The sequence below is a fragment of the Nelusetta ayraudi genome, unplaced genomic scaffold, assembly GCF_046127955.1.
Source record: "Nelusetta ayraudi isolate G7.1 ecotype Tasmania unplaced genomic scaffold, CSIRO-AGI_Nayr_v1 ptg000034l, whole genome shotgun sequence".
Lineage (NCBI taxonomy): Eukaryota > Metazoa > Chordata > Actinopteri > Tetraodontiformes > Monacanthidae > Nelusetta > Nelusetta ayraudi.
In genome coordinates, this window is record NW_027466084.1 from 2,470,692 (window position 1) to 2,487,500 (window position 16,809).

Consider the following 16,809-nt stretch of genomic DNA (forward strand, 5'->3'; position numbering starts at 1 on the left):
GACGTGCGTTCCACGTTGGCAAAGGCGACGTCACGCACGTCACGATGGGACTGCAGGCCAGTCAGGTGCGGACCAAGGACGTATTATAATCCAAACGGCGCTATGATGTGCGATGTGCATGGGAATTTGAAGCGAACAACAAATTAACTCGCGATAATGTTGCGTTTAAAGACCAAGTGTGGCATTTAGCATTTAGTGGCAACTAATAATATATATATTTTTTTTTAAAAAGACACAGAATTGCTAATGAATATGTTGTGACACAGTCTGTCCACCACCGACGAAGAAACACATTCTTTATGTAAATATAAACGCCTGACACTTTGAAAAAGCAATTCATTGTTGGTGCCTTTACGTAAGTAAAACAGTACGTATTTACAAATTGATATGTTTTAATAAATGTTATACCAACAAATACACATGAAACATTGGTTCAGGTTAATCTTTGTTTCATTACCAAATTGTGTCCTCCTCCTCTCCATTTAATTTATCTTTGTTTTGAAAGGTCTTTGTTAATACTAAAGGGGATTAAAAAACTGCATTTACTAGAAATATGCTTTCCATGTATATTTTTATTCTGGTATCATTTTTTTTTAAATATATATATAATGAATGTAATACTAACATGAAGTGTTGAATTACCAGAGAGGTCTGTTTCAGATTGAATAGTGTTCCTTACCTCCCACTTCTTTCTGCACCCCTCCATAGATGAAAGGTTTGACTGTCTGCCCTTTGAATTCAGAATTTGTCTGTATGACTGTTGTGTTCGTTTGGAATTTGGGGTCATTCAAACATCCATCCAACAACCATTCACACTCACATACACTCCTACGATTTCCAGTTCACCTCAAATACATGTTTTTGGACTGTGGGAGGAGAACCCACGCAGACACAGGTACAAACATGCAAACTCCACACAGAAAAGGTCCCAGGCCCGGAATCGAACCTATGACCTTCTCGCCGACATAGGGGACATTGAGTCACATCATTTATAACTACAACCAATGGCAAAAAAAAAAGGTTTAATGAGAATGCAAACAGAACACAATTATTCTTCATCCAAAGTTTTAATCACTTGGTAAAGTGCACAATACATTCCGTCTTACCACTTCTTTTTAATTTATCAAAACTAGAAAGCATTCATTTAGCAGTAGACACACCGCACGCTAAACTCAAACTGCCTTCCGGGTTGAAAACAGCACAACCTATTCAAATAAAGGGCAAATGCAGTCCTCACACACTGAAGCAAGCTGTATGTATACACTTTTGCTAAAAAGCTTGGAAACATGCACTCATGCTATACAAATGTTTCAGGTCACGCTTGCAAGGCCTCAGTGGCAATAAGCACTCCCTCCAGGTTGCTTGTCAGCGAGGACACAAAAATCCTCTTAAATAGTCATAAAGATAATAATCTGGATTTTATATATATATATATATATATATATATATATATATATGTATATGTATATATATATATATATATATATATATATATATATATACATATATATAAATATATATATATATATATATACATACATATATATATATATATGTATATATATATACATATATATATATATATATACATATATAAAAATACATATATATGTGTGTATATTTTCCCCCATGATTCAAATAGTTACATTCACAGTCTTCAGGAGTGTATTGCCACTCCTTGCACATGCAGCTTCTTTAGAACGGAACCTGAAAATTTACTCATTTTTGTGCAGGATATTTTTTTTTTTTTTTTTAACCTAAATATGATTTTAAAATCATGCACAGGTTTGCGCGTCAACATCTTTAGATTTCACATTCCGCCTTGGGGTATTTTGCGGGTATGGCTCAGGTTTTTGGTCGAAGCTCCAGTGCCGGGAATAACAAAGAGGACAGTTAAAAATAGCTCAATAGCTTCTAACATTGTAAAGTATATTAGCAGTCAGATTTGGGGCCAAAGATCAGCTGCCTCACGCTGATTTCTGAATTTGTGCATACAACATGTCACACGACGGCAGCATGGGCTCTTTCTTCAACCTGTTTTCACTTGTCCACACTGGTCGACTGATTGGGCTTTGAACAAAGAGGTTAAGCATCCTATTTTGTAACGTTATACTGGTTACATGTGTTTACTGATGAATGTCTAAAAGCAAATATCATGAATAAATAACAAATTTAACCAAAGAAAAACATATACTTTGGACAACAAGAATAGTTCTCTATACTATTATCGCAACGTTTCACCTCAGCAAAAGAAAACTGTGAAAATGTGTCTGTGTTTTCTTACTTGGACCGCATGTTTTACAACCCTGTCAAAACTGGAATAAAGGCCATGAAATAAAACCTGTGATTCTTTTTCCAATATCTACTTTTGTGAGCGTTCACAGAGGAAGGGGTATGCACGGCTTGTTGTTTACAAGTAAGCCGGTGATCTTAAGATGAAAGCCTGCATGAAGGAGGGGATCTGAAAACCTGCATTCCAGTGAAACTCTGGGCCATCACACTGTTCTCCAAGGGAATTTCAGAACAACAATGCTATATATAATCAGATGGCATGGAGGACTAAGTGACAACAGAACTGTTCTGTTGTCCACTATGCCCTTGCTGTTTGTTCGATTAGATAAGATTAGGCTGGATGCGCGTTTCCTGCAGTTCCTGTTTGCAGCCTCAGCTATTTAATTCTTCCTTCGCATCCAACCTGCCCGGCAACAGGAAGTGTACCACAGTGCTTTTCCGTTATCTTTAACAAAGTCCTCATTTTTGTTCTTTACTTCATCCCGTGTCGTCTGTTTTGAGGTCCAACTCTCCTTCCTCTTCTATCACGGGATGGATGAAGTCACTTCCTTTGATTTGTCTGCACACCTTCTTCTTCTTCAGCGGGCCTAGTAGCCGACCCCGAGGATTTTCTTCATGTGTTCGTACACCACGTAGGAGATGCTGACGGCTGGGATGACCTTGAGGAAATTCGGGGTGATGCCGCGATAAAGGCCGGGTACGCCTTCGTGAGATATGATGTATTTGAATTGTCCGAGCATGGTCAACTTGGGTTTACCCTCAGTAATGGCTGAAAGAAGAAGAAGAGAAAGAGGAAGAGTGGTGAGAGTCGTTCAAGCTTTCTCTCTCTCTCTCTCTCTCTCTCTCTTTAAAAGCAAAATCCTGCTAACGCTGTTAGGAAGATAATATGTTGTTAGCCTAATCGCATAATTGCCTAAGCCATTTTTTGGCCAAATTGTGATATCTGCCTAACTTTACCAATGTGCTTGCTAAAAAAAAAAAGTGTTTTTTCTTGTTTTCCGAAAACGTTCAAATACGACTTCGGCAACTATGCAATTAGGCGAACGATATTCAAAAGCGTACCCCACCTTGTGCCTGCATACGCGTCCGGATAAGAGCTAAAGGATAGGACGCCAGCTGTCCGCAAGTGCTGGAGATAGTGCCGCATCCCAGCAGAACCAAAACTCCCGGGTCTGCAGAATTGACGCAGTACCTCTGGAGCCAGGCATTCTTTAAAGTCTTCAAAACAGGTAGGAAGAAAGAGAGAAGGAATGTTAGTTAGTTGAGAAAGTCTCTCTTCTTATCTCTCTCTTCTCCTCAGGGAAATATTTGCTTTTATATTTTAACCCAAATGACGTTCTGCTAGGGCTCTTTTGACATGAATGAGATAAAGTGGTTTCGTTCAGGTTATTCACACGTGCGAAACGGTGGACGATCCGGATCCAAAACCAGTTTAACATTTGAAAGGTTAAAAGACAACTGTTATCATTTACAGTCAGTAATTTCATGCAATGTGTTCTTATAATTTCGATATATCATATAAAAACTGTTACGCTTCCTTTTTATTAGGGAAATCCGATATTATCGGCCGATAAAGGCATTGAAAATTAATATCGGAAAATATTGGTATCGGGAAAAAATATAAAAATCTGACTTTTTAAGAAACTAAATTCTCCCGAATTTAGTAGTCATGCCAAAGAATGAATTCCTCAAATTTCCTGGTATTACCAAAATAGTAAAGAACAATACTTTACTCATCTATACTACACTATACTACACTTGATGATGTCATCCAAGTTGTTTCAGCAGAGTGGTTTCAGTGGTGGCTGGCAGCTAACAAATTAGGCATAATGTGTTAATTCCATGACGGCATATATCGGTATCGGTTGATATCAATTGATGTCGGTATCGGAAATTAGGAGTTGGACAATATCGGGATATCAGATATCGGTAAAAAAAAGTCAATAACGGACATCACTACTTTTTAGGATTATACTGTCGATACATTCTGATGTGCTATCCTTGATGAAGACAAAGTAGTGATGGGAGTCTGTGATGTATGTAATGACATAATAGACACTTTTTGGGAAAAAGCTTTTGGACACCGCTAAAATTTTACAGAGATATAATATTGTCATGAAAAGTTTGCAGGAATATAATATATATATATATGTATATTTTTTAATGATTATTGCTTGTTAATTGCTGACAAGAGAGAAAAATTGACAAGAAAAAAAATGATTCTGAATGTGTGAGCGGTATTTATCTCGCTGAAAGGTACAATTTTGACCTTGGTGTAAGAGCGCACTTGCAGAGGGAGAGCATGTGGGTTGTGGCTGATCACAGGACCAAAATAAATTGCACTTGGAGTCTTGAGGGTGCAACTGGTTCAGGGTGTAACCCCGCCTTCGCCTGAAGACAGCTGGGATAAGCTCTTTCACCTCCAGCAAGAGAGCCGCAGAAGCGATGATGGAACAGATTCAAGGACAACGGAGGGAAAATGGATTGACTCAACAAGAGTGCAACATACCACAAATACACAGGGAGCCCCAAAAACTTTTCCCCTTCGATGTAGATTCATTCAGTTATTATATTATATTATATTATATTACATTATGTTATGTTATATTATATTTCATAAATCATGTAACAAAGTATATTATATTGTTTATTATGTTATTATATTGTTATATTATAATGCACTATTGCAGCATTATTATTTTTACTTATACTATTATTATTATTTTACTAATACGATTGTAATAATATAATCTAATATGACTTATTATTACTATTGTACTATTGTATTACTGTTTTGCATTCCACTTTTTGCAACTGATTATATTATATTATATTATATTATATTATATCATATTATATTATATTATGTTATATTGCATAACACTTGACCCTTATCTGTACTTTTTAAAATACTTTGTATTTTTGTAAAGCTTATATCGAACTTGTCACTTTTCAAATATTTTCTTTCACTTTCTTTCTTCCTCATAATTCACAGTCACGTCGGGTTCTGCCACACCAACATTTCACTACCATGTTAACGTGACAAGTAACAAATAAAACCTTTTTAATCTCGAGCCTTGAACGCACCTCATACACGGCCAGGTCGATGCCGGCGTACGGAATGATGCCCAGAGTGTTGGGCAGGTAGCCCCGGTAGAAGGCCCGCACTCCCTCCATCTTCAGGATCTGTCTGGCGCAGTCGGCCATACCTGAGTATTGTCCTGTCTTCCTCAGCGTCAGACGGGTTTTCAGCACCTGCAGAGCGCCGAGGAACATGAGCAGAGTTGAAGCGGGCGATGAGTCTGATTTGAATTTGAATGACTGTTCGATCAAGGTGAGGTCATTTTATAAGACAGGCATGGGCAAACTATGGCTTGGGGGTGGGGGGGGTATGCAGCCCGTTAACTTGAAGAAAATCAAGAGAGAAGAGTCATTTCAATAAAAACCTAAATACCACAGGGCTTCTGCCTTTGTTCATTTTCAATTGACATTAAAGCACATGTTTTCTACATGCCCCATCCCATGATATATTTTTACCCAATGAGGTGGGTCACCATCCATCTGCTGCTGCTCCGGCCTCTCCGTCAAATCCGTCAAAGTTTTCCCACCCCTGGTGTCAACCTTTTGGCGTTTCCAACCTCACCTGCACATTTCTTGTGTCTTTCTCTCTATCACAAAAGAGATGTGTGATGTGTGTATATATGCAAATAAAAAATTCTAAATTTTCAATTCTTCTAAGTTTGAGAGGTTAAATTAGCCCCCGCGAGTCTTTGTACTGCAGCTGGCCTAAAGTCAAAGATGCAGCTGCCAGCCTCCGTGACGTGCCCTGCACTCTGCTCTGGCAGGGCCATTTGGCTCTAAACCAGTTAGGGTTAGATAAGGAAGACCTCCGGCTTTAGACAGAGGGCAAAATTCTGAGGAATTAAGAAAGAAAACAAGCTGAGTGTGATGAACCAACGAGGCCACGCAGATTTAGCAAGACTCCCAACAGGCTGCAGCAGCTTCCCTCTACAGTACCGCAGCCTGCCAAAGCTCTTGGCTACCTCCAAAAACCTTGAAGCCAGCCTGCTACAGACCGCACACAACGACTACTGATGACTCTCTCCCCATCCCAATGTGTGCGGGTCGCCAGCGCCCGCTGGTAGGAATATAGAACAACCGTAGATGGACATGGACAGGGATGTTTGGCTGAAGAATGTTCTACGTAGCCATGGCAACTCCCTCTTTGATGATGCCGAGGGAGAGATTTGACCCGGCTAAGCCCAAAATATTTTCTCGTCTCCTATTCGAACTTGAGCAGAGAGGAAAAGCACGTATGGTGTTAAAAAGGCCTTTTTTTTTTGTTTGACATTTTACATGTTGACATGCCTTCATAAAGACATGTGATATATATATAAATATGTAATTTCACCAATAAAGTGTGCTGTTCTGTAATAATCTCATTCAGTCCGTCATGGCAGTTTTGGTCTGTGCTGTCACCAAAATGAATGTGAAAATGGCTTAAATTGAAAGGGCAATCTTTATATTTAATATATACTAAATAAAATAAAAATAATTATTATTATGAATCATTATTCATATTAGATAACAATAAAAACACACTGAATTCATCAGCATTTATTGTAAGCCTGGTCAGCTTTTCTGTTTATTGACAGTATTCCATATTGTTTCTTGTTCATAAACATAAAAAATGAGCAATTTGTGATTACACTTATCATTTACTCATACGCTCTTATGCTGTTTTTTATTGTTAGTACTGCATGATTTACTCTCGCCCCTCCAAACACACCCACATTGGGCAGACGGGGCAGCTCGCGCTTCGAGGGTAAACCCCGCTGACCTCCACCTGACCTCTGGCAGCCACTGGACAGCACGACACGTGTGCTACTGACCTCCATGGGGTAGATGATGGTCTGAGCGGTGGCTCCCGCCAGAGAGCCAGCAATGAACCTCTCCTGGACCCTCAAGCTGCCTCCCTCTTTACTGCCTCGAATCAGCCACTTGATCTGGGGTCAGATGAGGGGACGGAGAGGAGGAGGAGGGGCAGGTTGAAAAAAATGAGGTGTTGAAATGACAGACCAGTGTTTTATATATTCCATATTGTCATTATTAGGCTAAAAAGTGTCATTTTAAAAAATTTTTGGTTGGTGTTTTTTTTTCAGTGTAAAAGGTGGCTCAAAAAAGGTTGTAAAATACTGCGACAATAGAGTCAGAGATGCACTTCCAAGTAGCCTAGAAAGAACAAACACGCTCACCTGTTCATAGGCCATAAACTTGATGGCAGATTCGGGGGCGATCTTGAGCACGTTGATGCCGTTCCCCCTCCACAGTGAGGAGACCCCTCCCTCCTGCACCATCCCCCGCAGTCCCGACCACAGGTTGATGGCCCGGGATGAGGAGCCGTGCACCTGGAACCGGGTTAGGAACTGCCGCATTACTAACGCACAGCGCTGTTGGGACCACTCCATAAAAGTAATCCAACTACTGATTACGCTTCAAAAAGATAAAGTAACAGCTGCTCAGTGCTTTGAAATGAACTTCGTGAAAATGAAAATTTTGCAAATCCAAATATTGCCTCTGTCCTCTTAACATGAATAAATGCTTGCTCTCTGGAGACAAACTACACATTTCACAGAGCAAACTCATGTACAGCACTGGCGCATTTTGCACAGCCCATGTTGTTAAAATAATTGGAAGCACAGTAGTTGAAAGATCTCTACTGGGCAGAGCACTGCTGACTTACTTGTAAACATGGCTTTCAAAAATTTATATGGATATTTTCGAAGTTGAGAACGTCTTGTTTCCTGCGTGCAACGAACCACAATATTCTTTGATTGAGATGAAATGAACTCAAAATAATTTTTGTATTTCCAGCTGGCAAACACAATCGCTGTTTTTTTAATTTTGCCGGCACTACGTTTGTTTTGGTGCGTCGACGAATATCAGCGACGTTGCATGCACGGCTGCGTCATCAAATCAGCGACATGGTCGTTTTTGGTTGTTTTTCTAAATTTCAGACATTTTGTGGATAATCAGACATTTTTATCTTGCAAAATATTTTGGAAAAGTAACAGAGTTGTTACTTGATATAGTAATTATGATATAATTACCAGTTTTGCCACAGTAATCCCGTTACATTACTCAGAAAGTAGTTCAATTACAGTAGTGGATTACTTAGTAATAGGTTACTCGCCAACACTGCTCACGAATTACTTTCTTTTAGATTGTAAAGTGGAATAACCAACCCCGCCCCTTGTAAGGTGCAGAGGAACAAAAAGTTGTGGAAATGGTTTCTAAGTGCTGCTGATTAAAGCCTCTGGTTGTTTCTCTCTCTCTCTCTCGCTCTCTTACGTAATGGCTGCTTGACATTTTCGGCTTTAAAACACACACACAGAGTCCACTGCATACTGTGTTTTCGGCCGCCCCCACTCGAACAACCCACCATGCGCTTTTGTGCTTTTCCTTTCTGTGACTACGTTTGAGTGACTATCGGCACTGGACTTAAAAAAAGACGCCTTTTTTTTGCCGGGAATAAAGGCTGTTTGACCATCAGACAAGGCGCTGCTGTATTGCAGTCTTTGTATTGTGATGCTGTGTCGACTCAGGTCACAATACACCTCTCTGTACCCTCCTCCCGTCTCAGCACTAATGAGGAGCAGACCTTTCCGCCGCTCTCATTCCCAACTCTGGAACTCACTCCCATCGGACATCAGTAACATCGACTCTCTTCAAATCTTGCAATATTGCATTTGTTGTATCTTTGTAAAGTGTCCTTGAGTGTTGAGACAGCCGATGATGAATACAACGTATCATTATTCATCATCATCATTTGTGGTCGTTACATAAATAGTCCTTGTCTCTCTCTGTCTATGTCAGGTCATCATCTCTAACTGTCTGAGTAAGTAGTTGCGTTTCCATTACCCCTAGAATTGCGCAAAACCTAAATATCGCAATAAAAAACACCTTAACTTCGAAAAACCTCTCAAATATCGCTAAAACATTTTTATACTTTCGAGAGGTGGTTTTTCATAAACATATCGATATATATATATATAAAAAAAAAATTTTTTGCACTTGAACGTCACCGGACATGACGTACGTGGTCACATGACCAGTTCACTTCAAGTGAAAGTGGCGTGTTATGTTTGGATGGACGAAGAGATGGAACATTTTTACAAGTAATCAAAGAGAAAAAAAAACAACCACTCTTGACAAGCAAAGAAACGCAAACACACTGCGACATTTGACGAGAGTCACGGCTTACGCGCTTCACACCATTCAGTGGAAACACCTGCAAATCTTGAGAAATATCGTTTTTAATTAGTGAAAAACTGTAGTATAAACGCAGTTAGTCTTGCATTTTGGTTCATGTTGTGTACTTTTGCGAAAAACCTTTGGTTTTTCTCAAGATTCTGGATTTAGGCTCAAAGTTTGAAAATAAACATTGCGCCTCTGCCGTGTGATGTCTGCTTTTGGGTCCCGCCTACAACACCTCCCTGTAACACTTTCAAATATATGAACTACACCGTCTGAAATAAACACAAACCAGTCAACATTCCTGTGAGAAGTATTCCCCCTGTTCCCTGCACGTCGGTGTGACTGGTACAGTTGCCCACCTGCAGGAAGACCTTCAGGCGGTCCAGAGGGGCGGTTCCTGTCCGGGACACGGCTCCTGCCATCGCGCCGGCGACCAACTGCCTCCAAACCAGGCCGGACCGCCGCTCCTTCTCCGAGAACTCATCTGGCACCGTCAGGTGTTCCCCGATGTCAAACATCTAATCAAAAAAAAGATTATTAAAGATTATTATGTATTTTTGCTTTAGGTATTGTGTCAGCACCAACCATATCCAACGTTCAATTTCATAGTTCATACTTCTATACTTGAGTACAGACTATACTTCTACAATGTTAATTATACTGTCTGTACGCCCTGATTGATTTTGTAACGCTAGGTGAGCTGTTTCTCTCTGTCAATCTAACTTCTAGTTCTACTTCTTCACCCTTGTCCTTCTCACAGGAGCTGAGACTCGTACGTAGTCGCGCGATGCCACTGCCGACACTCATGAGACTTTATCACCGGCGCAGCAGACTCACGTGGGAATGTTTCCAGTAGTGGACGATCTCCTCCATGTTCCGAAAACGGTTGAACAGGAAGTGATCCCGCCACTCCGTCCAGTTCACAGTCATGGTGCCGTCCTTGTCCATGCTGGTGGTGAGAGGGTGGCACGAATAATCTCATAAAGTAATTTCAATCAAGATAGCGCACACAATAACAACACACACACACACACAAACACTGCCGTCTCATACATGCTAACATTGCAGAGGAAAACATATCTGACAACTCAATTTGGTTGCTGTCTTAGTAGTAATATAAAAGGGTAAGAGAACTGACCTCTGCGTTCCATTGTAATATACAGTATATGTCAAACTATGTTACACTAAGTGGCGCCTTAAACCAAGCTAGTGAGTCATGCTTAGCAGTAGCCTCATCTCCAGTTGTGTATCTATGCTGCTTGACCTCCAGGTCAAATCCCAGACAGGGAACTATCAAGCATATGATGAATCTCCTCAAGGTCTAATTAAGGAAAATAATTTTGTTGTCAGACTTTCATGATAAACAATAATAATCATACATTTAATTTAGGGCTGTCAGTTGGTTACATTTTTTAATAACGATTAATCGCATGAGTGTCCTGAGTTAACTCGCGACTAATCGCAAATTGATTTCAAATTTTTTACCCTGTGACTGTAAATATTCTATTTTTATTTTTCATTAGAACATTCCAAAAAGATTACATGCATAAACTCTGTGTGTGTGTGATATGATATTTTATTATACTTCAATTTTCACGTGTTTCTTTGAGTGACTTCCTGTCAAGCTTGACGCAATTGCTCGCGGCTCGTGCACAAAATAGACACCGAAACAATCGCTTCCGCATCCGGCGTGAACTAGACGTTAATCGCGCGTGAAAAAAACGCGTAATTAACGCTTTATTAACATGTTAACTTCGACAGCCCTGATTTTAATTTCTATTACACTTGTTTTTTAGTAGGACACAAAGACACTTTACACAACACACACACACACACACACACACACCGCACCTCTGCAGTACTCTGGAGGCCTGCTCTGTGGTGACCTCCACTCCGAGCTTGTGCAGCAAGTGCTGGATCTCCCCCACATCAATCCGACCTGAGCCAACACCGAGACAAAGACACGCAGCTGTTCAGATCTCATCCAGGCGGCAGTGGACACACCGTACGCCGGCGTTCCGCCGCGGACGCACCGTCATTGTTGCGGTCCACGCTGTGGAACATGAGCCACAGCCTCTTCTCGTGAGCCTGCAAGTACTGGGAGAACTCCTGGAAGTCCAGCAGACCGTCGTGGTTGACGTCGCTCTCGAGGACGATCTGGGGGCGGGGTTCGAAGTTGCAGCGTCAGTCAGGTCTGGGAGCGGGGGAGGAGGGCTTCAAGACGGATGGAGCAGGTAGGGATGGCAAACGCACATTCTGGTTCTTTTTTTTGGTACGACAAGGTGAGATATTTAGTGATGCGGATGGCACGGCGAGGGGGACAGTCTTCTGTGGGGGGTGGTGGTGGGGGGGGGGGGGGGGAGGTGGGTGTGCACAGAGAGAGTGCGACAGGTACACGGGTGAGCGGAGGAGAGGACAGAATGTAAGGCGCTGTGCTCCCTGTGAGAGTCAAGAAGGAAACCAGATCTTACCTGGCTGCACACATTATCTCTCCTCTCTTGAAAAAGGACAGAGAGAGAAAGAGAGACAAAGGATACAAGACTAGTTCCTGTGCACACAGGGGCGGAAACACACACGCACTGCAGTACAAGCTGGGTTGCGACACCAGTACTATGTACTATGGCACTTGTCCCGCCCCTCCCCCTTCACACAGTTCTCAGTCACAATGGGCTTTCACCAATGATAAAGTAATGACGACAAAGTCTAGTACATATTTACTCAAATTGAGTTGCCATTTTCTTTTCATAATCGCGAAAAAACACGACTTCTTTAATGTCATCAGTCATGACTGTACTGTAATGCGCACTCCAGTGAAAGTGTTTTCTTCTCTTGCAATCTGATACGCACTACCTGTCAAAGGTTTGGACACACTTTCTCATGCATTTTTTTTTTTTTTTTTAAATCTTTTGAACTTTCAACACTGCAGATAGATACTGAAGACATCAAATACAAGAGCAAGATATATATAATTATGCAGCAAAGAAAAACACGTTTAATAGCTCTAAATACGTTTTTTTTAATGAAAGGAGTCTGTTTTGAGTTTATTTTACACTTTTATTGTTTCATACACAATTCCATGTGTGTTCATACGCAGTTTTGATGCCTTCAGTGGGAAACTTCAATGTCATGAGAGTGAAAGTAAAGACATTAAATTCATAGGTTGTGTCCAAACCTTTTAAATCTAAAAAAAAGAAGAAAGAAAAAAAACAACAGACCACAATGTTGGAGTGACATTGTCTTGGGAGTGACTGTCTCTGTTTAAACAATATGTGAGATTAATTGGCACCTAATGGGTAACAAAGCTTATCATCGTTTTACGATGACTCAATTAATCTAAAAGCTTTTGCATTGAGCGGTGACGTCCGGGTCGAATCAAGAAACTCGTTGACGGTAATCCATGTTTTGGGTTACCGTGGCCTTTAATCAGGCATTATTACTAGTAAATGACTGTTTCTAACTACAAAAGCACATACATTTTATGCCAAGAACTTAATTGATCTTCATTGGAGATATCATTGCATCATTTGTCGTATTAACCAGGACTACAATGGAAACAGCAACAAAGGTCCTGTCAGCCTCCCTGAAAAAAGTGGCATTTTCCTTAACAGTGACGAATCTCCTCGTCAGATGTAGATGTAATGTTTTTCTGACGTCGAATGGATGAAGAGAACTATGAGTGGCTCGAGAAGCACACTGCCTGCATCTGCCTCCAGCGCTTCTCCACGTCTGCAAATAAATGAACAGGCCTTGGTAGACCATCCATCGACGCATCCATCTTGACAGTACTCACACACGAGCGGTTCTCACACTCTTATGTTGTCTGAATATATAATAAAGTTGCTAGTCTGTAACTGACAGACTCAGTTGGTCTGGGTGTAGTCATAAGAAGAATTAGTATAAGTTCTTCTAATTCTGTTCATGGAGGGTGTCATTCCAAAAAGGCGGGACCAAAATGCTCTATCAGATAAATATGGTGCTTTAACTTTTGAAATAAGAGTGTGAACTGCACACTCAGTATGCAGTGATCTGATATGAAGGTGGCAGCCTTGGACTCCAGTCAAATCGCATCATGAGTTTGATTTAACAAAAGTAAAAAATGTAAAAGGCATTTCCAAGAGCAATTTAAATAAGCTAGAGACATAATTCCTTGATGACAACAAATCTCAAATGAACTTTATCAAATGGTGAAGCCATTTTATCAATGGGCTTCGTGACTGTACTGTTATATGCAATCAAGTGAAAGCGTTTTCTTCAACTTGTGATCAAACTCTTTTTCGGTACATTTATCTAGCAGGGCTCACTACAGCATTAACACCCAGCACTACATCAACGTTTAAAAAATGTGCCTTCCTAATAGTAGACATGAAGTGTTAGATGGAATTTACATACTATGTGCTAAAGCATATACATTCATAATACATTTTTCAAAAGGTCTTTGAGGGACCCAATCATGTGAACACAAGAGGTCCTGCTGGGAACTCAGCACGGCAGCAAGAAACCTTTGAACTGAAGAGGTCAGCAAAATTCTTCTTGTTAAGTAGCTGTCACTAATTTGGACTTGTTAAGTCTATTTGGACCTTTTAGACTTTGGGATTGAGAACACTTAACCGTTTTGTTTTTTTCTCAGAGGGTCCACGAGCAATTAGCTCTTTGTTACGGTCTTCAAGATGGTTTTCAGATGAAGAGGTGATGAAGGCAGATTTACAGCCTTTCTTGATCCTGATTCTGAAACTGAACTTCGAAGAATTTTAGAGCACTCTGGTGAGAGGCCAAGAGAAAGCCTTGACATGGACTATGTTAGGTTCTGAATGATAATATGAATTTTAAATGTGAAAATAAAACTGAGGACGTCATCACCACATTGCAAAGGAAAGGATACAATAGGATGGACTGGTTGTGTGCAGGCAGGCTTAAAAAGATGCATTTTTCAGAATTATTGATAGTAATAGTTGAATGAATGGTTTATTGACTGGTAGCGTCTCTAATGATTAGAATTATAAAACAGTTTACGACTAGATAAAACATGATTTCCTTGCAAACTGGTGAATGGCAGGTGTCATAAAAATTTGACGCAATGAAATTAGAATTAAAATACTGATAAAAGTCCAATGTATTACGGATAAATGACTTATTTGTGGTAATACTAGATTATATTTTTTGGTCAACAGTTAAGTTTGCCCTAATTTGTAGCTCTATAGCTTCAAGTTAAAAAAAAAAAAAAGATTGGGCATGTAAATGTGTGGCAGTGTTTGAGTAATATATATTGATATTGACCTTTTTCCTATTGTGAATGTTTTTATATCATAATAATGGTTATTACAGTTTTATATTGTAATACTTTTAACCAAGGAAACTCAAAACTGGGAAAAGATTAAAAAAAAAAATCCTTGAACGCTTCTAAAACTCAACTGCTGTTATAGAACAAAAGACAGAATTAAGTAGAACACAGTAAAGAGAGCCAGGCAGACTGTCAAATCAGCAGACAGTCAAGGTTAACAGCGCAGCAGGTTAGTTTTACAGACAGGCTGTTGAAATATTCATCCACAAAAGGGTTCGATTCCTCTGCAAACTGGGTCAGTTCGTCTTTATACTGTGCAATAACCAGGGCAGATAAATGAATGACGACTACGGCAAGTCTGATTAATGACATTAAAATGACACTTAAGCCCGGGAGACTCCACCAGGCTCTCTTATAGTGCACGTTGTATTTTTAGATGGAAAGATAAACCCGCTCGCTCCAATTAAAGATTTATTAGATAGCCGGTTTGAGGGTGCAGGTTTATACCGAGGTGGAAAAAAGTTTTTGGACACCTCCGGATTTTGTGATGTGCTGTATTGTGCTAGGAACCAGTGTCCAAGGGCACTTTATTTTAGTACAGTCAACATTATCACCCACATGCTGTATGTGCACTGTTGTGTGTGTGTGTGTGTGTGTGTGTGTGTGTGTGTGTCTGGCTCAGAGCTGAATGTTTCAGCAAGATGACGTCCCTTGCAACACATCCAGAGTACAAGAGTGCAAGTACTACCAGAATTTAGTTTTCTTGTTTGGTCTGAGCAGCGAAACCTTTTGAAACACACACACACACACACACACACACACTGATACACACACACAAATTTCCATGGCAAATATTTCAAGACAGTAATCGGGATTGAGCTATTTTTTTAGAAAAAAACCAACAAAAAACTGCTGTATAAGGGTTACGCACAATAACACTGGCATGCATGTAAGGCTCAGGCCACGGTGCATTTTGGTTGTAAATTTACAATATTCCCTGTTGAATTAATCATTCACTCAAACTGCTCTTTGCTTCTGGATACAGGAAATCGGTTTTATTCTTCTTTTATGTGAGAATGTCAGTGAAGAATTAAGGCCAGCAAACAGTGGAGCTCAACATTGGATATTGGAGGCAAGGCTCAGCTGTCCCTCGGGGCTTTGATTCTTTTCCGATCGCCTGCAGGAGCTAACAGGAACAGACCGGATAGAAAATAAACAACAGCAGTTGGACGAGCCTGCTGAAAACCAAGAACAATGAAAGGAAGTGGAGTTTTTTTTTTTTCTATGCTCCACGGGCTTTCGTTTAGACTCGCGCTTTATTAAAAGGTGTTTTGACATTTTGCAAAGGTCTCCGACTCCGCCGACTGAGAAGAGACTGACAATGAGATAGGAGCTGGTTGGAGAATATTAGAAGGAGACACTTCAAACAAAGCAGCATTTTTCTGCTATCTCTCTTGTCTGCTCTGATATTGACCCGTGTTTACGCAAACAAAGGTGCTCCCGAAACGCTCCGCATTTCATTTTAAAGTCTAATTGGCGGGACGTGATTGCTAATCCTCGAATAATGATTACACCAATATGGCCAGCAGAGTTTCACAATGTGCTGTGGATTTCAACTTCAGTTTCTGTTTCAACCTCACCGTTGCCATGGCTGTCTGATCTGATTCGAGGGCCTCACACACACACTTGGCTGACTTCAACACGTCAACCGCCCATAAGGCAGAAACGTACGGGCAAACTACGGCCCGGGGGCCCATATGCGGCCCGTGAAGCTTTTCAATCCGGCCCAGCCGAACTTGAAACTTATATCAAGAAACCTTATTAATGTTTCAGTTTCCCTGCGATCTCATATTTTCTGCCGTTGATGACGATATTTTGAAGACACGCCTCTGAATTACTTCCAAACAGCAGTAACTCTTAGTACTAGAAAAAGCTGTTTCTCAATTGTTAATGTTCAACGTTTAAAAAGTCACTTCAACAAT

At 40.4% G+C, this 16,809-nt stretch overlaps 1 protein-coding gene across 1 annotated transcript in view; it reads right to left on the reverse strand.

Annotated features, from left to right (window-relative positions):
- Positions 1–2,515: 2,515 nt before the first annotated feature.
- slc25a23b (solute carrier family 25 member 23b) overlaps positions 2,516–16,809 on the reverse strand; it is a 15,994-nt gene continuing 1,700 nt past the window's right edge. The window contains exons 2-10 of the mRNA XM_076032446.1: positions 11,583–11,706; positions 11,401–11,488; positions 10,387–10,498; positions 9,909–10,067; positions 7,548–7,700; positions 7,185–7,298; positions 5,380–5,547; positions 3,360–3,510; positions 2,516–3,061 (exon numbers count right to left, since the gene is read on the reverse strand). Coding sequence (XP_075888561.1) covers positions 2,880–3,061; positions 3,360–3,510; positions 5,380–5,547; positions 7,185–7,298; positions 7,548–7,700; positions 9,909–10,067; positions 10,387–10,498; positions 11,401–11,488; positions 11,583–11,706 — 1,251 coding nt within the window. The 3' untranslated portion in view covers positions 2,516–2,879. The remainder of the gene's footprint in view (positions 3,062–3,359; positions 3,511–5,379; positions 5,548–7,184; positions 7,299–7,547; positions 7,701–9,908; positions 10,068–10,386; positions 10,499–11,400; positions 11,489–11,582; positions 11,707–16,809) is intronic.